This window comes from Acartia tonsa, chromosome 5 (genome assembly GCF_053477335.1).
Source record: "Acartia tonsa isolate MP-2025a chromosome 5, ASM5347733v1, whole genome shotgun sequence".
Lineage (NCBI taxonomy): Eukaryota > Metazoa > Arthropoda > Copepoda > Calanoida > Acartiidae > Acartia > Acartia tonsa.
The window spans coordinates 37,518,285-37,542,668 of NC_137264.1; the positions used below are offsets into that span (position 1 = coordinate 37,518,285).

The 24,384-nt window shown below is 32.9% G+C and overlaps 1 protein-coding gene across 1 annotated transcript; it reads left to right on the forward strand.

Annotated features, from left to right (window-relative positions):
• Positions 1–3,095: 3,095 nt before the first annotated feature.
• Positions 3,096–23,617, forward strand: Vps11 (vacuolar protein sorting 11). Its single transcript, XM_080162572.1, has 22 exons — positions 3,096–3,318; positions 3,667–3,902; positions 4,337–4,498; positions 7,061–7,169; positions 7,511–7,612; positions 8,092–8,636; positions 9,444–9,686; positions 10,089–10,176; positions 11,231–11,334; positions 12,720–12,835; positions 13,236–13,348; positions 13,719–13,818; positions 15,318–15,503; positions 15,975–16,122; positions 16,657–16,758; positions 17,629–17,685; positions 17,980–18,184; positions 18,676–18,813; positions 20,593–20,661; positions 21,037–21,180; positions 21,402–21,852; positions 22,125–23,617. The coding sequence occupies exons 1-21, from the start codon at positions 3,237–3,239 to the stop codon at positions 21,785–21,787; spliced, it is 3,435 nt and encodes a 1,144-aa protein (XP_080018698.1). The 5' UTR covers positions 3,096–3,236; the 3' UTR covers positions 21,788–21,852; positions 22,125–23,617.
• The last annotated feature ends 767 nt before the right edge of the window (positions 23,618–24,384 follow it).

Here is a 24,384-nt window from a genome sequence, read left to right on the forward strand (position 1 = left end):
TCTATTTGGTTGGTTCCAAACTATGTAGTAGTGTTCAGACTATTCAACCAAAAAATTCAATTTACATAAAGGGGTAATTTTGTTTATCATTAACATGTTTATCTAATTATGGTCTTTGTCGTCTAATCCCTTAAGATTCCAAGTAGACTGCCGCAATTTTATTTAAATCTTCATAGCGATTACATGGGGTGGGGGGCGTTAAAAACTAGAAAATGTAAAGTTTATTATTTTTTCGTATTTATATTATTATTTATTATAAATACACCTTTGGTTAAAAAAAAATGTTGCGCCCTAAAAACAATTGCGCCCACAAGATCAAATAATACATACTAGATAAAAAAAAATACATACACAGAACTCAAAACCTGAAGCAGGCCTCCACTTTTGATCTCGTGCAGCTACTAGAAATTAACTCTTTCTTTTCCTACTATTTGAAAATAAATTGAGAATTTAAAAAAATTGTGAAAAAAATGCAGTAAGCAAATTTCTGGCATTTTTTCTCCTGTAGAAATTTTGCTTCATTTAATGCGCTGATAGGTAAAGTAGGCAGGATAATTTAACTGGATGGTTTCCGCTCCGACTTTCGGAGCTATCCGCATCCAATAATACCTTTTGGCGATTCTCCTCAAAATGCCCCTTGCATTGTCGATTGCACAACCTTCCTTATACACATTATTTTGAATTTTATTGAAAATAAGGGGAGAAAGGTTTTTTGTTTTTACTTAGATAGGTTTGTTTAGGTATAGGGTAGCCACGCAAGCCAGAGCTAGGGTACTGCAGATACAGGCTGGGTTCTCCGAAAGGATTAGGCATTGTGATCGCTAGGTACTTTTAAGAAAATATTTACCTTTAATTTCAAAAAATTTGTAATTTTTTTTATTTTCATTTTCAAAAAAATAATTCAATCAGAAATTAAACCCTCAAACTTTAGATTTAAAAATTTGTTGAAATTCATACATTGCAACATCCTTGTTACTTTTTCTACTTATTCTTGTTGCCATTTGTTGTTATGTTGAGAATTTTTAGCTATTTCATATATTTTATATACATTATGCAATATACATATCCAATTTTTTAAAGTAGTTTATACTGTAAAATATAAGAGGTTTACTACTCAATAAAATATGAATTTTACATATTTATTCTGATCCATTACAAATTGTTTTCTCTCTTCGGATGCCAAACATATACTTATTAAAAAAATCTATTAACTATTAAAATTTGTTAAAATGTAGCATTCAAAGCTTTGCAAGGGTATATAATCTTTTAAGCCCTAATGTAAGAAACTAGTAATAGTGTCTTACTTTTTATCTTTGTGACGTAACAAAAATCGAAGGATGAGAGGGGAGGTGGGAAAGTAAACCCCTAAAAAGAGATGGATTTTTGTTACGTCACAAAGATTATAAAAAGTTAGACACTATTACTAGGTTCCTAATGTAATATTTGAGTTAACATAAAATATAAGTGTACTAGTCAGTTTTAGGTGGGAAAGCTCGCTGTCAAATGAAATTTTGTATTCTTAAAATACTAAATTAAAATATTTATCTAGAAAAAAAACATTGCTGAAAAAATGTCCTTCTTGTTTCTCCTAAAAAGTAACAGGGTCTCTTTGTATTTGTGTCTCATGCTTAAGATCCCCTAACCGCAAGACCGATATGGTTAACCTTAAAAGTTGAGCTTCTTTTAAATACAGGGAAGGTTTATAAGTACCCTCCTCCCTCCCAAGTGAAATCGCCGCTGAAACCTCTTTCCCTCCAACTTTTTCCTTACCTTTTCTATTAAAACTAAAATGGTAGCCGTTTTAGTCACTTACTTAAAATACCAGCGGCTACGCCCCTTAGAGGCCTATATGGGGAACTTGAAGAGGGGGGAGTCGAAATTGATAACCAAATTTCTTATTTTAGATTTTAAAAGAAAAAGTAAAAAAAATTGGGAGGGGGGGGGATTTTTCTTTTTTTTGAAGGAGGGCACCACTTTTACTTTTAGTTAAAAAAAAATACCTTTTACAGTGGTTTTTCTTATTGCTTCAAAAATTCTTTAAAAATTAAACAAGAACTTTGTGCACAATTGAAATTCCTGTTTTAATTGCATTTAATTTGAATAATATGCAGGCAAAGGGCAATCATAAGGTGCGTAAAAAACTTTTTTTTTTTGGGGGGGGGGGAGGGGATAAGAATTTTATCCCAAGAATTAAAACAAATGTTCTCTGAGGTTAATTAATACCTTTGCAAATTATATATCCTTGGCAATTAAGGCACTTTACGGGTGTTTCATTTTTCCAAGAAGGGTGCATGCACGATATGACTTTTACCAAAGGGAGAAGCAGGGGGTTAGTTGGGTGGGGTAACTGTCCTTTTTATCGATCGCACGCCCATAATCATGAGGTGTGGGATAGGAGAATTCAGGTCCTTGTATACAAAATCAAGTTTCAGACCAGAAAAATAATATATAAAAATACAGATTTTTTATAACTTATTGTAAACGAGGACAAAACTATCCAAAAGGGGCGTTCTAATGACAAAGTAATAAAATTACTAATAAATTTGAAGAAACTAAATGATATGCTGAAATAAAGATTGTAAGTCATTATGAAAATATGATATATTTTGTGTCAAATAATTAAATAATAAACTATTTCTGTTTGCTAGGTGTAAGTAAACTTATAACTTACAATTAAGATTGAGAAATAAATTTAAATATAATAAGTACTTAAGCAACGTTAAATTTATAGAAAGCACAGTGGTTTAATATATGAAAAATTACTCTTTAAACGGCTAAGAAATAATTTCATATTCACTGGTACCAAAATTAAATGATACAAATCAAATCAGGTTTGATATGTTCATAAATAAAAATACTTATCAATGTATTAGGCCTATTTAAATTCCTTGGTTTTTCATATTCGTGTCGGTAGGCAACAGTCTGGAGTAAAATTATGAAAAATGCCACTTTATTTTATACTCTCAGGATGTCAAAAGTTGTCGAATGCATATAAATATTGTTTAAAAATTTAGGATTTCATTCTTTTTCGAATAAGGAATAATGTCGTCTTCATATTTATAAAACCACGCGGCATCGCGCAAACCCCTCTGCTCGGGCGGGGCTAATGTCAACAAATGACAACAAAACCCAAATCATAACAAATTAAATTTCTTGCGAATATTTCGCAAAAATAATTTATTAATTTTGATAAAAAATATAATATTTTATTTAGATTTAGATATGACTGCATAAAAATGTCGTTTTTTAACTGGAGAAAACTTAATTTCTTTGATATCCTTAGGGATGTTGATAAAGGAGAAATTTCTAAAAATTTAGGTAGGTTTGCATTTTTATAAATTATATAAAACAACATATTTTTAACGTATTACTGCAGCTAGGTAAAGTTTTTGAAAATTATTATTACGTAAAAATCTTATATAAGTATGTTTGTCGACCAAATTTATATGAAATACTACCTTTATTTAATTTTGAATTTAATAATTTTGCAGAAATTTTGCCTAGCATTTTTTCCCCCTCCTAATAAAAAGAATGTTTTTATTAGTAATGTTTTCTGCTGCATTACATGTCGATCAAAAAATTTTATAGTCTAAATTGAAGTATAATCTATCTAGTTGTATGTTTTTTTTTTATGAATTTGCAATAAAGTTTGATCAATTCCTATAGGTGAAGGAACAATAACCTGTACAACAAGCGGCCGGGGCAATGTTATTTTTGGAGATTCAAATGGACAAGTTTGGTTGTACAATCGTCACTGGGAGAGTACTTGTGTCGGCGGCTGGGAGGCCGGACCTGTAGAGCAGCTGGTCCTTCCCAGGCTTTCCAACCATTTGTTTGGTCTGGGTTGTGAGGCTGGGGTGAGGTGCATAAAAGTTTGGGATTTAGAGAAAGATTGTGCCCAGGTTTGTTGCATATTAATTTGTTTAGCTCTTATTTTTTATAAACTCATTTGCGCATAATAATCGTTTTATGTTATATTTGTTTCATCGACTATAGTCTTATTACACAATCCTCAAATAAAAAGGATAATTTATAAGATCATTATCAGAAACACATTTTTAAAAAGAGCCTTCCTTTTTTACCTTATTACCTTGGTTTCATATCAAATGTCCTTACTTTGACACGTGCAATTGTATGGGACCTAACAGTAATTCTAAACATCATATTGCTAATGCTATCAGTAGACTTGGAAATAAACTATTATGATTATTTCTATAGTTGTACAGTATAAACACTTACCTCCTTGTTAGGAAATTTTTGTAATAGCAATTTATCTCTTAACTAGGTACATATGTAGAATTTATTATGTACATAATATTTCATCTTTGCATTATAGGTTCGAGTTTCACGACCCACGCCGGGTCAAGGTGGACCCCCAACAGAATCGGTTATGCTGGCTGTTAATGAGAATCTCCAATTGATGGCGATAGCATTTGAGAATGGAACAGTTTTGCTTCAAAGAGGGGATGTTACCAAAGAGAAGGGACTTAAAAACAAGGTAATTTGTTTTTAAAAATGCTTGTTGAGATTTGACTCTCTCCTCTATTTTTATTTTTGAAATGAAAAATTTTGAAATTGAAAATAAGAGCGGGGATATAGTTTTTTCCCCTTACGACTAACCTCTGCGGGACCTGTACACAGTGGTCTATTTTGGCCTTTTGGTGGACATTTCACCTACCTCTACTCAAAGTCAATTTTCTCAGCTTGTAGTTGATAGAATTGTTCAAAATAAAAAGCCTGCGCCTTATTATTACCCAATGCAACTCGTATATTCATATAGAGAAGAAAAACAAAAGCCAACTGGTCTAGAAAATACTTTGAAACTTAGCTAAAATTTAATATTTTCATAATATTTTCTTAATTGGTAAAGTGCCTAAATTCGATGTTTTATAGCAATAAAACATTGAAAAACCTTTAAGCATTAATAAATATTACTGTAGAAATGATTATATAAAGGTAAATGCCCAATCACCAACCTTGTGCAACATACATTTCATACAACTAATTCAAGTTTCTTCACCCTTTTTTACGAAGTTATTTTCTCTTAGATAAGTAATAATAGGTACTTAATCTATATAGTAATGTTTTTAGCTGTTTAACAGCTAAATCTAGAAATTAAAAAAATTATTAATATATCCAGTAAAATTAATTAGAAATGGGTATTAATGAAAGAAGTTAAAATTACCGAAATTCTTATTGTTAAAAAATATCATTAAATAGTCTTATAAAATGGCTAAAAGCTGAGCAGAAGCCGTTTCCCAGCTGCCATATGGATGGGCCTCCACTATTTTTGGAAGTATTTTTGAGCTCAGCACCCATAAAAACCTACCCCTAGCTACGACACAAGCCCTATCTACACATCATACTCTTGGCCACTCCCAGCCTTTTCCGCTAGTTCTAGCCGTTGAGCAGCTGGCACAAGAAATTCTTAAAATGGCTATTTAACATTTTAAGAATTTAACATCAAATATAGCAAAATTATGTTTCAAGAAGTTGTTTCCTATGTAATAAATGATGGATTTGCCCTGAAAATGGCAAAAAAAACTGCTAAACGGCTGAGCCGCCAGCCGTTAGCCATTACTTTTCCAACTTTTTGTTTGATTTAGGGAAAATAGACCTATCAAGGAATATTCATGCGAAGTTTCATAACAAAATTCGGATTCTAAGTGCCATTTGCGCTTTGATTACGAAAAGGATGCATTAAACACCCCCCCCCCCCCTTAAAAATATTAAAACATTCATTTTAAATCTCATAAAGTCTCTTAATTTATCGTAGGCACTTTATAAGCAGTTTAAATGCATCAGAAATTAAAATTAACAATGAAAAGAAAAAAATTGCAACAATTTTTTCTTCTTGTATTGTAATTTTAGAGTTTGGCCCCTTAAATTAAAGTTAAAATTTGCAAGAAACCGGGCCCTGCAACAACCTAAACTAAACATCAAACTATGGCATTATACCTGTATATTAAGAATAATATATGGTTTGGTATGTTGCGGGGCCCGGTTTTTGGTGAAAAACTTAAAAAACTGAAAATTATTGCCAAAATTTTTTGCAAAAATATTTAAGAAATGACATGAAAATTTTTCAAAAACAACATAAAAATGGATGAAAAAAGTAAAAAAAAAATTTTAAACCCCAGTTTCCTAACAGATCATGTAGTATTATAAATATAAATAGGTGAAGAAACTTGATTGTATCAATGTAACACTGAAAAAAAATATTTTTTCCAGAGATGGTGAAAATTCAAAAGGTAAAATTCATGACGTGAAAATAATCCTTAACCTTCATGTTTCAAAGTTCATAATTCATCAACCAATAACTAAAAAGACAAAAACTCTTCTGTTTTATATGAGATAGGGTATATATTTTCAAAATAATTTGTTAATTTAGAGAAACTCCAAAGTTGATTTTTGGCGAAATGTCCGGCCTTAGACCGCTGTGCTGTACCTGTAAAGCCTAAAGTCTGCGGAGCTACTTATTACCCAAATATAATTTAACTTATTCTATCCTACGGTAATAAATAAACAACAAACGGAAAACTATCCCCACCTTCAGGGTTTCGGATCCGGATCCGCAAGGATCCGCATATTTTTGAGTCCAAGGATCCGGATCCGCAAAAAAATGCGGATCCGGATCCTTGGACTCAAAAAATGCTAAAAAAATGGAAAAATCTACCTAAATTTATATAAAATCTCAGACATTCTCTTGATGAGAGCCAATCTTTAAGGTTTAGGTTCAGACTTGAAAATTAAAAGTATTTTTGACTTCGAATTAAAGAATAAATTTTATTGAAAAATTTGGTGATTTTATTTTTATTGTCAAGGATCCGGAACCGGATCCGGATCCGCGCCGACCAAATTTTGAGGATCTGGATCCGCATACAATCAATGCGGACCCGAAACCCTGCCCACCTTGCTTATTTTCAATTTATTTCAAAATAAAGAATTATCAATACTCAAGAGGATACTTAATGTGAAAGCGCCAATTATTCTTGAGACATATCCATATATTTTTTTTAGTTATTTAGCTTGATATGTATTACCTATTTTATTTGTTCAGGTTTTAATAGAGAAGGGAGAAACTGTCTCTGGTCTTCATTTTATAGTTACAAGCTCGGCTATTCTACTTTATGTTGCTACTTTGCACGATGTCGTTCTGTTTTATGTGGGTAAGAAATTAAATTAGGAATATTTTTTTTATTACAATATTTGTAGTATAGCTACTCTACAATCTAGTAAAAATTCGTGCACTTTTTTATATTGTAGACTTTGTAACTAATCAAATTAGATTGATAAGTTTAAAAACTTATATTTGATAAAACTTCCATGAAATATCATAACTCAAATTGAATTGTCTGAAAGTTGTAGGGACATTATTGCATTGTTTTATTTATGAGCTACGCTTTTATGATTCTTGTCATCCTTGTAAATAAATGCAAATTTTCCAATTTTTATCTCAACCCTTTTTGACATTTACTTAATTTTCAGACTAAGTACCTATTAATTTTAGGTGTTAAAGATAAAGAAACTAAAGTGTGCATAGATACATTGGGTTGTGAGCCTGGTCTTGCTGTAGCTACAACAAATTTTGATGATGCTCACTTAATCACAGGTAGGAGATATTTAGATTTTGACAATTTTTTTTGTAAAGGGGTAGTTACCTACACAAAATGCATTTTAACCTAAATTAGTGAACCAAATATATTTTCAAAGATTAATAATTAGAAAAATTTACCATGTTCATGTTGTTTTAAAAAATCAAAACACTAAGGCAAAACTTTAAGAAGGCCATATGCTTTATCTTAACTTCCCTATGAAATACTAATATTTAACGACATTCTTGTGATTTATTCCTACAAACATTTTTTTCTGAATGGTAACCATAAGTCATTATTTGCTTATCTCAAAAACTTTCTAGTGAAAGGTAAGTTTTTCAAATGTCTTTATTGCTGACCTATAATCATAATATTCAGTTAAAAAAGTTATTTGGACGGACATTAACAGGCCATAGTTATATTGCAGTTACACAAATAAATTGAAAATATAAACTTTGATTGATATTAATAAGATTAACACAGAATCTCTTTTTAGGCCAGAAAGACGCACTCTACTTTTATAACCCCGAGGGACGTGGACAGTGCTATGTCTTGGATGGTAGGAAGAAGATATTGAACTGGTCCCGTGGGTACCTTGCTGTAGCCATAGCCGACGGCAGCAACAAAGACAGTGTCACCATCTTTGATGTCCAAAACAAAATCATATGTTTCTCAGCCCCAGTCAAGTCTTTGATATCAATTTGTGCAGAATGGGGAACTGTCCTGCTTATATCCGCGGATGGAAAAATAATCCAGCTTGTTGAAAAAGATCTTCAATCAAAGTTGCAAATATTATTCAAGAAAAACTTTTATGATGTTGCGATAAAATTAGCCAGAAGCCAAAATCTTGGCAAGGAAGGTTTAGTAGATATATTTCGACAATATGGTGATCATCTATATGAGAAAGGAGACCATAGTGGAGCTATTGATCAATATGAAAAGACTATCGGCTGCCTGGAGCCATCCTATGTGATAAGAAAATATTTAGATACTCAAAAGATTCATAATCTGACGGCCTACCTACAAGCTTTACATAGAAAGGTAAGGAAAATTTCAATAAATGTTGATTAAGAGGAGAAAAAGGACAATACACCCCCCTAAACTCGTATGGTGGATATTTTGAATATTTTTTTTTTTACAAAAGGAGTAATTTGAGTGGGTTTGGGACTTATCGTTTATTGTTCTAGTCCTATGTTTGACTCTCCTTTGGAAGGTATTGGGTATGAGCTCTAATCCTGATCTGGATCTTTAAATCCTTTTAATGGTGCGCTAAATCACCCCGCGCACCATTGAAATGATTTAAAGATCCAGCTCTAATATGAGATTATAGATAACAGAATATATAAATTACCAAAACTCCATTTCTAACAATAGTTAACTCGTTTTGTTCGCCGTAATTGCTAGTAGCGGCAGGTGTTCTACTTTAATCACCTGTAATGTACTAACACACAGACATAGTAAAATACTTAACATGCAAGTAGGGATGCGGAGCCGTTTGATTTTTTTTGCGGTTCCGGCTCAGGCTGCTACCTAAAATCAAGAAAAACTTAACAAAAAAAGTTTTCCAAGGATATTTTTTTATTTTTAAAAGTTCAATTAAATTAAAACATTTTTAAAAAAAATTTCTCCCCTCCTTGGTGAAAAAAACTTAAAAGAATAGATATGTGGGAGAGGGGATATGAATAAATAAAAAGTTCTGAAAATATTTTTCCATTTTTTCCCTTCCTTGCTGGAAAAAAAACTAGGAGGGAGAAAAAATATAAAAAAAATGCTTCAGGGGAAAAAAAATCATGTGCAGAACATACACCCCTGGTAACAATATAAGCTAATTTTTTAAAAATATTTAAGGGTGAAGCTACAGAAGACCACACAACACTGCTTTTAAATTGCTACACCAAGCTGAAAGATAACAAAAACCTTGATGCATTTATTATGACAAAAGATCGTGAGGTTGACTTTGATGTTGACATTGCTATACGTGTGTGTAGGCAAGCTGGTTTCCTGAAGCATGCCCTGGCTTTGGCGGAGAAACATTCAAAACATGATCTATATCTCAAAATTCAGATTGATGATAATCAGGAAAAAAACATAGTTTCGATAAACAATGGGTACAAAAAATCCTGAATTGATTAATATTACCGTCGTTAATTTATTTTAATATTCTTTGACTGCAAAGTTTGCATTTTACCATTTATTACCTAAACCAATAAACATCCAGTAAGTAACATATTTGGTCCGTTGGTCTGTCAGTCGTGTTACAAAAATACAAATGTTTAAGGTATCGTAATTTTATTCTTTAAAAATTATATAATTGATTTATTACCACAGAACAACTGCTTTTGAATCACCTTGTCCGTAAGACCATTCACGGTTTTTTTGGTGCCTCGCTACTTTAAGATGTTATCATCCTTGTTAAAAATATTGTTGCTTTGTTATTAGACTCCTTGTTTGTTAAAACTGTTCAATATCAAAACAATGTTTTAAAATTGTCAGGATTATAAGGAGGCTCTACGTTATATTAACCAGCTACCACCAGACCAATGTGAACATCAGATGAAGTTGTACGGATCAATTCTTATTCAGGAATCAATTAGCATTTTTAAAGGACAGCTCTTATCGATAACTTAGGCAGGCATATTAGTATTGTCCTATCAATTCATGATGATTTCTGTAACAATTTGGTGGGATTTAGAAAGTGTAGCAAAGGGGGGGGGGGGTTAAAATGTGGTGACTCTGCACACGACATACCTGCTTTTAACCAAGATGATTTTTTTACTTTTTTGACAAAATATTTTTTATTTTAAAATTATCTTATTTATCAATATTACCTATAAGAGATGCGTCTCTATAATCAAATCCTAAAAATATAATTATGTCCTTAAGCAAGAACCTGTATTTAAAAATTGTTGCTACAAAGGGGGGAGGCGGATGTGCCACTTTTTGAAACCAAAACTAAAAGTCAAAGGAACTCAACTAAAAAAAGAGTTACAGGTCTGAGATTTTGCATGGCAGTCGCTTTATAGGGTTACAATATGGAACAGTGAAGAAACGGCGGTGCAACCGCCGAAAACCGCCGAGAAATTGCAAAAAACAATTCGGCGGGAAACGGCGGTTTTCGGCGGTTGCGCCGCCGTTTTTTCACAGTTCCATATTGTACCCCTATAAAGCAACTGCCATGCAAAATCTCAGACCTGTAACTCATTTTTTAGTCGAGTTCCTTTGTTGTCTTTTAGTTTTGGTTTCAAAAAGTGGCACATCCGCCTCCCCCCTTTATGTAGGACCGTTTTGTTTAGGCTTACGAATACTCTACTATACTAACTTCTGACACTCTACTAGAGTTGATGTTCGTATGTCAAACCGTTTAAATTGAGAGCTTCTCTTTTATGGTTTGTCATGCTTGCATTGTTTGTATAATAAAGCATCGATTTTAGTCGACATCCAAAATTAATTTTTTAAAAATATTTACCTACCATATGTAACAAAAATTTCACTGAAAAGGAGGAAAATTGATAAGAAATCAGTATTTAAAGAATAAGAAAGTGCAATTTTAGAAATTTTCTTAAACTAAAAGTATTTTAGGTAGTTATTTTATCTAATATTTATTTTTTCCCCATAAAAATGTTGATTGTCCTATTAGAGAGAACCAGTAGAGACTACAAGTATCCTGAAGAAACTTTCAGAGCAGCCGGAATCTCATCCTGAGCTTTTTATCCCGTTCTTCATCAAAAGCGGCCGTCAGGTATAAAAAACTTGTTAGGAATGGGATAGGTACATCAGATGTTAAAACAAACATGAATAACATTAATGGTTTATCAATTGGTTATCAACCTATGCAGCTCAATAGTAGGAAAATGTAAAAATAAATTTTTTTAGCATCGCATTACGGATAATTTAGTCAGTGTCAGTTTTAATCCTAAAATTTTTCATTTAATATCTAAGGAAACTGTCTATAATACGATGCGATATATAACTATTCCATTACAAGTGTACCCACGTAACTTTTTTTCTTTTGATACTATAAATTGAAAACTGGTTTCATCTTAAAAGCTCAATTTAGTACCTAACTTAAAATATAATTTCTATAATTTCCCAATTATCAAATATTTCTTTTATGTATTCAGAGATTATAAATTTTCTTCTATAGAACTTTTCCATAAAAAGAAGACTTTGTAAAACTTTTCTTTGAATTAAAATACCTCGTATCCTGTTACATATGTCCAAAAGTTAGCTGTCTCTCACAGTTTATGAGAGGGGGAGGGCGGGTGGTGTGATACTTTAAGAAATTAAAACTAAAAGTCTAAGGAACATAAAAAGAGTTGCAGCACTGAAATTTGGCATGGTAGTTGCATTAAAGAGGTATAATGTGGAACAGTAAAGAAATGGCGGCGGAACCGCCGCTCTTGCTGAAATTTTGTTGTTGATAAAAAGTTTGTTTCAAATGATTTCAAATTGTCTGATTCTCTGGCGAGAAAAGGCAAAAAAAGGGGGGGGCGAAAGTGACACTTTTTGAAACCAAAACTAAAAGTCAAAGGAACTCAACTAAAAAAAGAGTTACAGGTTTGAGATTTTGCATGGCAGTTGCTTTATAGGGGTACAATATGGAACTGTGAAGAAACGGTGGTGCAACCGCCGAAAACCGCCGAGAAAAGGCAAAAAAATTTCGGCGGGAAACGGCGGTTTTCGGCGGTTGCGCCGCCGTTTCTTCACAGTTCCATATTGCACCCCTATAAAGCAACTGCCATGCAAAATCTCAGACCTGTAACTCTTTTTTTAGTTGAGTTCCTTTGTTGACTTTTAGTTTTGGTTTCAAAAAGTGTCACTTTCGCCCCCCCCCCCCTTTCGTCAGAAAATGGCAGTTGTTTCGTCGCCATTTCTTACAGTTCCACAATATAGTGAATGATGATAAATTTCAATAAAAATGCTAAAATGCCCCTAGAAAGTATCCTATACCTGTTTAAGCAATGTTGAATCTTAGATAGGTACATACATTTTTGTTTACACTTATAAATTAATATTCTGATTATTACGTTCTGACACTCTGCAACTATTATTCGTTTGTCCGACCGTCTAAGTTTAGAGCTGCGCTTTTATGGATTTCGTCAACCCTGTTATGTTTCTGTTTAGATGCTTGATTACCTGGAGCACGTGGTGGCCACCTCCAGGAAACCTGCCTCTCCCCACATCTGGAATACTATGCTGGAATATAACCTAGATGTTTATAAGAGTGCAGGAGATAACAGGCAAGAGTATAGATAACTTTCAAGGGGTTATTTTTTATGCTCTGTCAATAGTAATTTTGTGCTACTTTTTTCGGGGGGTGAAGATGTACTTTACGGGGTAGTTCAGGTTGGTGGGAGGTGGGAAAGGGTAGAATAATACCTAAACATTTTACTCCATAACATTTACCCAAGATATTGATGGTCTCAAATTTGCGGGTGGGGGGGGGGGGGATTAATCAAATCAACCCTTAACCCCTTCTCTTTGGACGTCCCTGCCACACTGTGTCATATTAGTTAAGTTGAAGTCATTTAAGAAGAAAACAGTTAAGGTTATGAAACAGAGTGGAAGAGTTGGGTATATCCCCTTTAGGATGTAGTTGTAAAAATATCACAAAACTTTGAAAGTTGCTCTGCTTGTCAGAGAGGCCAAAAGGAAAGCAGAGACCAAAATAATGGACCTTCTTACTGCGGACAGATCCAACTATGATACTGAGCAGGCGCTGGTGCTCTGCAGGCTCAACAACTTCCCGCCAGGTATACGCAGAAAAAAATGTGCTTTCTCTTAAAGTACTTATCGAGCACTGAACCTCTTACTCATAGGTATATATTTGACAAATTGAAAATGTTTTTTTTTTACCTATGCATAACCAGTGGACTTTGTGGAGTACCTATAACCTTACCTAACCTGATCTAAAGCAATAAACAAACCAACGTAATACAACCCCTTTTCCCCTTTACAATTTTATTTTAAAATGTTGGCGGGTAGAGGGTTCTGCGCTCGACAAGGCTCTTTTACTGAAAATACAGCAGAACATTAAAGTAAAATTTGAGTAACTTTAACCGCATGGGTCTTACAATAAAAAAATTAGCATTGTTTAACCTTATTTTTTCCTTATGCCTGCAGGTTTCCTGTACATATACCAGAAATGTGGCCTTCACGAGGAAATATTAAAGTTCCATTTCCAGGCAGCAAATTATGAAGATGGAATTTTAACTTGTCGCAGGTATCATTTAAATAATTAAATTCAGGGGTGTAATTTTCCAACCTTTTTCATTTATTTCCCAACCTCTATTTTTTCTTCCCCTCTCCCCCTTGAGAGGGGAGGGGAAATATAGAAAATATACACCCTTTCATAAGTTTTAAGGCTGTATGATCTACTAATAGCCTCGCCCCTTGGGTCTAGTAGCTTTGTATTGGAATGGTACAGTAAAAAAGCCTAGAATTAAAACAGCATTGGTAAACTTCCTTATAGCATTAGTGAGCGAAGTCCTGTAGGTCACACAGTAGCGTCACCTAGCGGCACTTTCTTTTCTAGGGGCGACTTCTCTTTGTAGGGTGGTGGTGCACTCCCCCCAATTAGTTATAAACCTTCCCCATAATCTATGAGAAGCTACATTGTAAAAGAAAACCATATCGGTTCAGTGGTTAGTGAGATCCTTCTGTGCAGACAAACACACACACAGACAGAACCAGATTCTGTTACTTTATTATAAGAATAATAATTTTCATACTAAGTGAGTCTTAATAAATACTGTTTTCTAATGATGGAAAATTAATACATTTAAAACGTGTTAGGAAGTTATCTAAGATATTTTTTTGGAAGAAAAGGTTTCAATTTGATCAAAAGATAAACATAGTAATTACTTTTCCATAAAACTTTTATTATAATATATGAAAAACTTTTGTAATTTTATTAATTTTTTTCTTCAAATTTTTAATATTATTTCTAAGTATTTCTTATGTGTTTTCATAACCTTTTTCCTATGTTTAAAAAATAAGTTTGTTAAACAATAAAGAGAAAAAAAATATTTTCTACAATATACCATTAGGACCTATTTATAAAACTTCTAGGACATTAAAATTACATTTTTGTGAGAAATATATTCGTAGGTACAAGGAAAGATATTTTATACCTGCATACATTTCAAGGGTCAACTATTTTTTTTCAATCCTTATATTATAAAGTATCAGGATGTGTATGCGCGTGTCACCGCCTTCCCAGGAAAAATAGCCCTTAGTAAGATCCCACCTCACTATAATATGATATCGACCATGCAAATTTTGTAATAACTAGGGTAACAAAAAATAACATAAACCACATACTTTGATAACATTTTTTTTTATAAAATAACTGATTTATGCAACCTACTTGTGTAGTTTTAATGTAAACACTTTAATTGTGTCTTTGGTCATTATAAAGATTTATTATGCTTTTCTGAAATAAGATCAATTATATTTTTTTAATCAAAAATAAAAAAATCTTATAAAGTTAAATTTTAAGTTATCAATTAAATCAAAGTTACTCTTAAAGTACTTACCTACTACTTCGGGAAGTGCAGGCACTTTTAAATGGAGAGAGGGAGGTTTGGAGAAGGACTCCACCTTTAATTTTAATTTTGAAAAAAGGTTTTTTTTCTTTGGGACGGCGATTTAAGGTTAAAGTATATAAGTAAAATATAAATAATAAGTAAATAAAGTTAAAAGTATATTTGAAAAATTTAGGTTTGGAGGCCAAAACCCGAATCTATGGGTATCAGCCCTGCAATCTATAGCAGCCTCGGGCGCTGATGTACCGCAGAATTATTTCAAGGAGGTGTTGGACAATATTGAGAAGCACAGGTTGTTGTCGCCACTCCTAGTGGTCACCACACTGTCCAGCTGTCCCACAGCTACCCTTGGTGTTATTAGGTAAGAAATGTTGTCGCCACTCCTGGTGGTCACCACACTGCCCAGCTGTCCCACAGCTACCCTTGGTGTTATTAGGTAAGAAATGTTGTCGCCACTCCTGGTGGTCACCACATTGTCCATATGTCCCACAGCTACCCTTGGTGTTATTAGGTAAGAAATATTGTCCAGCTGTCCTAGAGCTGCACTTTGAGTAATTAGGCAAGAAATGTTGTTACTCATTGTGGAACGTTTGACTATAAATTCTAGTTTTATAAACATCTTTTATCATTGTAAAAGACTTTGGGTTGGTATTATTTTCTGGTGTCGAAACTTTCAACGAATAAAATTAACCTATGGAAGAGGTAATTTTAGTTATCATAATTGGGGTTGTATTTCTTCCATTTTCATATTATATTTGATCCCTGATTATATATTTTCAACATTTTAACTTGTTTTTTATTTTTTCTGCTACTTTTATGGACTTTATTTTAGAGAATACCTGGTTCGAACGCTGCAATCCGAGGACCAAGCTATCACTGAGGACAAAGTAAAGATAGAAGAATACAGACGTGAGTCAGATAAACTGCGCAAGATTATCCATGCTCTCAAGACAGAGGCTGTCGTCTTCCAGTCAACTAAGGTGGGTAATATCATAAATATAGATAAAAATCTAAAGTAGATAAATATATTTATATGTTATAAGACAAATGTAGATAAGCTTTGTTTGTCGTCCAATCTTAACCATTATCAGTAAGGAGGGGGGGGGGGGGGGGGGGGTTGATCAATTGTAAATAAATTGTCCCCCGCAAAAAAATCTTTAGCGGTTTATATTTGGTAGGTATCCTATTATATAAAGTACTAAGCTTTTTTGTCTGTAGCGAAGGATCTCGCTAACCACTGAATCGATATGGTTCTCCTTTAGAGGGAAGTTTTGTATACTTATAGGCCCTGAGATGGTTTTAGGCTATTTTTTTTATTTTTCTAACTAAGCTTTATATGGTTTTAAGCTATTTTTCTGCCCTTCTATATCCTTTCTAATTTAGAGCTCCTAGATGCTAGGGAAGCAGCCGCTAGTATACTATAAAGTACCAAATCTTTTTACGCAAAACCACTAAATCTATGGGGTAATTTTATTGTTTATACCTTAAGACTCCTTAAGCTTGTTTATTTTCAGTGTTCAGCCTGTGACCAAACTTTGGATCTTCCCAGTGTTCACTTCCTGTGCTACCATGGATATCATCAACATTGTTTCCAAGCTCTGGCTGATAATGAGCAGGTCAGTGGCAAGACATTGGATAAAGAAATAATATGCATCCACCCAATGATGATAAACAAAATTGGCATTTTGAAGATTAAAATCATTGGTTGAAGAATTGAATACTGTTAAATAAACCAATTTAATTTCACTTTAAGCACCAAAATTGGTAAGCCAACAAATAAGATAACTTGGTAATAACACATAGATACCAGTGTAATTTACAGTCCAATGTCCCTTTCCTCCCTGCCTATTTTACCAAGAGTAGGGTGTAGGGTAAGTTCATTACATCTTTGTGATATTTACATGAAATGTTGCAAGATTGTTGTTGCTTTGCTACCTCTGGAACTTATTGTCCTTGTTATTGGCATATAAAATTGATTTTGGTTATGATAAGAGTAAGTACTATTCGAAATAGAGAAAATTAATTTTTTTTAAATTATGTTAATTCTAATGTATTTTATGTAAGAAAAGTGATTTCTGATTCTATTGTGTTGAATTCAGGATTCAATATATATTAGCAATTAAATACACGTGAAAAGTTATTAAAAAGATTAGGAGAAGGGCTACTCTACGAGTCATCGTTTTGGTCTGACAGTCTGACTTTATATCTAATAATATATGTTCATATAATGCAAATAGAGATACCTATGCCCTTTTTGCTTTGCTCCCTATTGCTATAGGTATCTTTTATTTCTCTACTCTATAACTAATATTGTCCGTCCAACCGCTATTTGGAGATAGTTAGTTGGTTTCTATTAGAAAAATGTGATCAGATGCTCTTTTCTTCGTCCGTTAGTTCGACTGTTCTTAAATTAAAAGTATTTTTTTTTGTAGTTGTATAATTATATCGCTTCCTATGAATGTAAAATCATCCTTGTTTATTATCAGGAATGTCCAAAGTGCAGTGAGGAAAATAAGAAGATATTGGACATCATCAAAGCGCAGGTGATTTAAATTAAAAATGATATAAAAATTTTAGTGTAAAAAAATCCTGAAGCCAAAATATTTGCTATTTATTTATGTATTTTATGCTATAATTAACGTTCCCTTAAAGGGAAACCCATTATTTTTTAAATAAATAGAAAATACGCTGGAGGGTTAGTTTTTGTTTCTTTGATTATTATTGTGGGCCAGGTTAGGTTATACTGGGTAGACCCGCAGGGTCAGGGCACTGCATATAGGGGCCCTCCGCAGTTTGTTCTAAGTTTAATGACTACTAGATTTCATTTTTCCTTATAGGATGCAGCCAGATATCAGCACGACCAATTCCACGCCCAGCTAGAGAAGGCCGAGGATGGATTCTCCATAGTGGCGGAGTACTTTGGCCGCGGACTGTTTGCTGCCCCGCCCAACTTTGGCGGTAGCGCGTCGGGAGATGGGGGCGGTGGAAATGGCTCAAATTCAATGTCTACCAAATCAGCAACTATTAGACAGATGCAGCCAGGTAAAAGCTTTAAGTTCTTTCATGCATAGGAATGAAAACAGGGATCGAGAGAGGATACATTGGACTGGAACGTAAAGTTTTATTACCCCGTTATTTTATTCGTAAGCTCTTAAATTTTGGGTACTTTTATTGAATTGTAATTGGTTAGTTTGAAGCTAGCAGTGTATAAACTCTTTAACCAATAATTTTAATCTACAGAAAAGGTTTTTTTGGAAAATTTTTATTATAAAACATGGTCTGCTTTGTACTTAATTTTGTGGCTGTGATTCAGTAAATTAATTCCATTGGAAATTGCTGAAAATTTAGATATTTTTTGGCGTTAAGTTGGCATAAAACTTTTTCTGTGCTGTAACTTTATTGAAGGGGATAAAAGAAGGAGAATTTCACTTAATAATGTTTGGCAAAATCCTGGTCTTTTGTCCCTAGTTTTTTTTCATACCTACTTATTTGTGTTTGAAAAGATCAAATAAAAAAATAATTGATCTTTTTAGGTTACAATAACAAGCCTACCAATAGTGGCGCAGCTACCATGGTGTCAGAAGCACGTTTACGTGCGGAGGAGCGTAGCTATGGATCAGTTCAGACTGACAGCGAGGCCAGGTTGAGGTTGGCTGCTGCTCCAGCAACAGGTATTTTTAATAACTAAATATGATGCACTGAAAAGAGATGTTAAGGAAAGTTCTTAAGTTTTTTTAAGCATAACATACGGACTGACAAACAAGGTAAATTGCACTGCAAAAGTTAAAGGGGCAAGTTAAAATTAACAAGAAAATTTAGCCGTCTATCTCCGTTAACAGCTGGGTAACTACTTCTTTAATGTCAGGCAGTCAGAAAGACTGGCCAATATACGGAATAGAGTTAGAGTAGCTTTAATACTATTACTTTGTATTTGTATAGATACCTACATACAACACTATACATCTAAATTCTAACTTAGATTTAACCAATTGTTTTGTTTAACCCTTTTTTAAAAGCGGAGCTTTTCTATAATTAGGGTCGGTCCGTACGTCCGTCCGTCCGTCCGAGATAGATAGCTTTTATTCGTTAATTTAGGCATGTTAGAATTGTCCTATCGATTTCAAACTTTGCATGATGATTCCTGTAGTAGTTGGGTACGATTTAGAAAGCGTAGCAACTCTATAATCATTACCAGAATGTCCGTACGTCCATTTTAAACATGTTGATTTTTTTACTTTTTTAACAACAAATTTTCAAGTGTTCTATTTATCCGTTTGATCTGATTTTTTGTATATTGATTCCTGGGACAACAAAGAACAATATTATAAGCGAAGCAACTCTATAATCAAGTCCAAAATGTAAGTATGTCCATAAGCATTATCCTATTTTTAAGCAGTTTTTCAACAAATTTACTTACAATTTTGATTCGACATTTATACATTTATGTTCCGATTTTCTAGTTCAGATACTATACAAGTGTTAATGTCCGTTTGTCCTACCGTTTCAGTGCTTCGCTTTTATGGATGTTGTCATCCTTGTTTTTCTTTGTTATGTCTAACCTTAGCACTGCGGAGTTATTCTTTTCCCAAATTATCCTAACCTAACCTCACCTAGAGTTAAAAACAAACACACTAAAAATCACTCCTTCTTAATTTTTTTTTTTTTTTATAAAAGAGGGTTGTGTGGCTGAGTGGGCGCTTTGATTAACATTAGTTACCTAATAAACTTGTTTCATATATCAATCTAAAACCAGATTTTCATCAGTTAATTAATTTGGCTGAATTCTAATTTTTTTTAATTAACTGCTTACCTATCTCTATAAAAAGAAATTGGTATTTTGAGATTTATATTTGCGTCATATCAAGCATTTATAGGTTTCTTTTTGAGTTTTAAACAAAATCTGGATTGAACCGTTCAGCATTGTGCTATTTTAGTAAAGAAGCTTTAAGAAGTAATATCAAATTTAAGCAAGGAGTAAAGAGAAGCAAAGATTATTTATTTAAAATTTTGAACAACTTTGCTTTTATAAAGTTCTTCATAAAACCACTCCTGAAGTGGGTTGATTCATAGCCATTTTTATCAGTTGCTTTGCTAAGGTCACGGAAATTCAGGCTTAAATAAATCATATATAGAGAGGTTTTAAGAAAGACTTCATAAAAGCAAACTTGTTCAAAATTTTAAATAAACAATCTTTGCTTTTCTTGGTATGATAATGCGGTAACTCCTAGGGGATGAAAATTGAATTTGAAATTTTCAAATCTAATTTTCTCAAAAACGGCTGCATTTTAGATTTATTGAAAAGTAAAATGAAGTTACCTAACCTAGGGTAATGAAATGCACTATGTCCCAATTTAGGTTCTGACACAAAAGTCAAAGCACCTTCGAACGCACTGTGTTACATTCGCGTTTGTAATTAAATATTAACATTCTCAGAGAAAATTTTTATGCAGGTGGGATGACCCAACTGGAATCTGAAGGAAGGTTGAGATCCGGTGCCGGGAGTAACAAACCTTATCAAGGTAAGCAATTACAGAACTATACAGGGTTCTTAAGGGATAAGACAATAGACGATAAATTGATAATTATGATATTTGTGTGTTTGTATTATGAAAGATCTTTCAAACCACTAAACCGATGTCATTGGTTTCTTACTCATAGTGTAGCTACCAATGGATTTAGGAGAGGTTTTAAACTATTCTGAGTGAGGACATCTTCACCCTCCCAAGAGAAATCGACATTAGAAAATATAAAGGGGGTGTAATTTAAAAAAAAATAATATTAAAAGTCAAGGATTTCATCTGCCAACACCCCCCCCCCCCCCATCTCTCCAGGCCCACTCTTTCTGGTAGAGAAGTGGTCATCATTTAGCTGATTTCATTTACTAACTTGACAAGGTGTGAGTGAGGGAAGAATGAGATCTGAGAACACCCGTGAATCTAGTACTGTGGGAGCAGGTGTGGATCTAGAGGCAAGGTTGCGGTCAACACAGCCCAGTCAAATCATACAGCCACAGAGTGATGCTAGGCTTAGGATGGCAGGTACCTTATCATTCTTATTATTAGAATTTTATTTCCAGTCGATACACCTATGATATTAAAGATTATATATGATGTCTAATTCATTTTCTTTTAAATTTTGTTGCTATAACTATTAGAATTTAACAGTCATTCTAATAAAATTGTTTGCCTATAAATACTATGGAGTTAATTTCATTTAAGAACATTATAATTCATGAAACTTATCTTGTTTCATTTTTCAGAGGGTAACCGAAATCAACCATTTGAAACAGGAAGCCTGACCTCAAATATCTCCCGTTCCACGCCGCAGCACCGCCAATACGGCGGTGGTAGTCCACGTCTGCAGCGACAGGCAGCGGCAAAATCGCCCAGTCCCCGTCCGGTACCTTCCAAGGACAAAGTTTCGCCGCTTAATCCTTTTGGCAGTCCCGCGAGTTCAGAGTCCCTGGATGAAAATAACCCGTTTGCAGAAAAATCTGCCGGTCTTCAGGTGTCTGGCGGTCAAAATCCGTTTGGCAGCCCCAAGCCAAGTCCCAAAAATGTGCCAAACGTTGGCGATGGGGGTGGGGCGAATCCTTTCGGGGACGAAGGTGATGATTATGATGATGAACTAAATCCATTTGCATAAAGTTATGTTAACTAAAGAAAAAATGATATAATAGTTGAAAGTGAAATGACTGCTTTATAAAAGAGGTAATTTAATTGGTATAATTTTTCAAATAAAAACAAAAACTCTTTATTTTTTACCTTTCTACTCTAAAACTATAAAATATCTGTATGTCCTACAACTAAGATGTGAATATTATTTTTATTATATACCTAGAAATAATGCATGAATAAATTCCATGCAGAAATTACTTGACCAATTTACAACTAAAAACTTTCCCTTTTTTATTGCTGCGCTATTTATGGATATATGTGTCCTTTCTTTTTATTCCGCTATTGATTAACAAGCAGGATTTAAGTCATAGATTAGATTCAAAGATATTTTACAATTATGTAATTTCAATTCACAACAAACAAAAAAAATCTTTGAAATATGCAGAGAAAAATTGGATCAAGTAAAAAATGCGAATATTGTTTTTTTTTCTTCTCAATGATTTTACTGGCAGCTAACGGCTTCTAAATACTGGCTTCATAGATAGGTAAATTCGCACATCAAATGATTTGACTAAAGAAAGAACTGTAAGAAGCGCACAGTATTTATAACTGTTAAAAAATCTGACAAAGGGGCGTTTTCTTTAGCCTTGCGCTCCTTTTTATTTTAAATTCAAGATTATTTGACCGCTTTCTTATAATGTGTAACCTGGGCTCTTAGCTGTTTAGAAACTATTCAGCAGATTTTATATTTACATAGTTACAGATAAAGATATTTATTTGTAAATCTAACTTGATCCAAGAAGTTTAGTAATTCTATTTGATACAATTGCATTAATTTGTTACTACTAGTCAACTCTTGTATACATTCATAATTATTACAATCAACCATTGATAAACAAATATTGATTAACTATAAAGCCAATATTTATTAATTTGATTCCAGAAATTTATTTTATTTTATAATTTTTATGATGATTTAATTTAATTGTGATGTTATATTGTGATAACCCTTATTAACTGCGTGTAATTGGAAGATTTTTTTCTTGTTAAAACTGGTGCAATTAAAGATTTAAAATGAAACGTAATAGCAAAATTTCTTATTTCAATTCGTAAAATGGTTTTTAATGTGCAACCCTTTCTTTTCCACAATATTGACCACCTACCACAAGCAGTTTTAAGTAATTAAGGGGAAGGCAGGGGTGTATATTCTGCACTAGATTTATTCTTTTTCCCCTGCTACAAATTTTTTTATTTTTCTTCCCCTCTTGTTTTTTCTCACCAAGAAGGGGGAAAATGGAAAAATATTTAAAGAACACTATATCTTATTTATTTTATCCCTCCTACCACACATTTTTAAAAGTTTTTTACACCAAGGAGGCGGGGGAAAAGGAAAAAATGTTTTCAGTTTTCTTAATTTTTACATTTTTTATCCCTCCAACCACTTATTTTTATTTTTTCCTCCCCCTCTGAGCAGGGGATCCCATGTAGAATATACACCCCTGGGGGAAGGTTAATTTATCATTGTCCCATTCCTGTAAGTTTAATTAATATAAGAATCCAAATTATTTACCAGGAATATAGGAATTGGAATTTACAAATCTGTCAAATTTTATGCCCAATTATGCCTATGGTAGTTTTTTTTTTATTGGGGAAGGGTATTTTATTTCATTAAAAAAATTGATATAATAAGTTAAATTGAACACCTAAGAGTCAAATCATAATTCTATTTTACATCAACAAAAATCCAGTTTCAATGAATAATATTTCTTACAAAATCTGCTACACGCGTTATACTATAATTGATTTTAGTTATTATCTTATTATTTAATTATTATTGTATTAATCTGTGATTTCAGAACAATAGACTAAAAATACTTTTTTTTTAAATAACAAAATGGGGTCAGTTTGGAAACGGTTGAATAGGATAAACAAGAGAGCCAGCAAATATACATTCACAGCTTCTTATCAGGAAACAAAACTATTATTATAAGTTTACTAGTAGCAAAGCCTCTCTATATGTCACATTGTACACATGTTTGTCCGTTTGTTAGTCTGAGGAATTATTGTGAAGATTTTCGTCCGTAATGGCGTAGAAGATTATAGAATGTCCTTTAGGGTTACAGGACTTACTTGGATGCTATGTTAAATAGACTTATAATTTTTCAGATTTTTTCCAACATTTTTTCTAAGTCATATTTTTGTCCTTTCTTAATACGATGTCTATTGGGGAAATATAATTTTAACTAAGATGCTATTTTAGATATAGACTTTTAAATGTCTCTTAAGATTTTAGGAAATTGGGTATTATTCTCTCTTTTTATGTTTGTAATTCTTTATATTCTCTAAAAAAAACACTTTTTTCTTTGCTTAGCTACTTATGGCAATTGTCATCTTTGTTTTCCAACATTTTAGAGTTATATATTTTATTCTCATTATTCTAACCGTAACGTCAATATCACGTGTTTTTATTTTATTTATGATACAATAGCAATAAAAGAATTAAGGACAATGAAATTATACGCTATTTACAAAGTTAAAAAGGTAGGTATTTGAATTGAATTTATCTATAAAAAAACTACTATTCATAGAAACAAAGGTGGCTAGAGAAAATTGTCTAAAAAGCAT

Coding starts and splice junctions, on each gene's coding strand:
- Vps11 (XM_080162572.1), top strand. CDS start 3,237: ATGTCGTTTTTTAACTGGAGAAAACTTAATTTCTTTGATATCCTTAGG. Junction 15,504..15,974: donor GCTACCCTTGGTGTTATTAG/GTAAGAAATGTT, acceptor ACTTTATTTTAG/AGAATACCTGGTTCGAACGC. Junction 16,123..16,656: donor TCGTCTTCCAGTCAACTAAG/GTGGGTAATATC, acceptor GTTTATTTTCAG/TGTTCAGCCTGTGACCAAAC.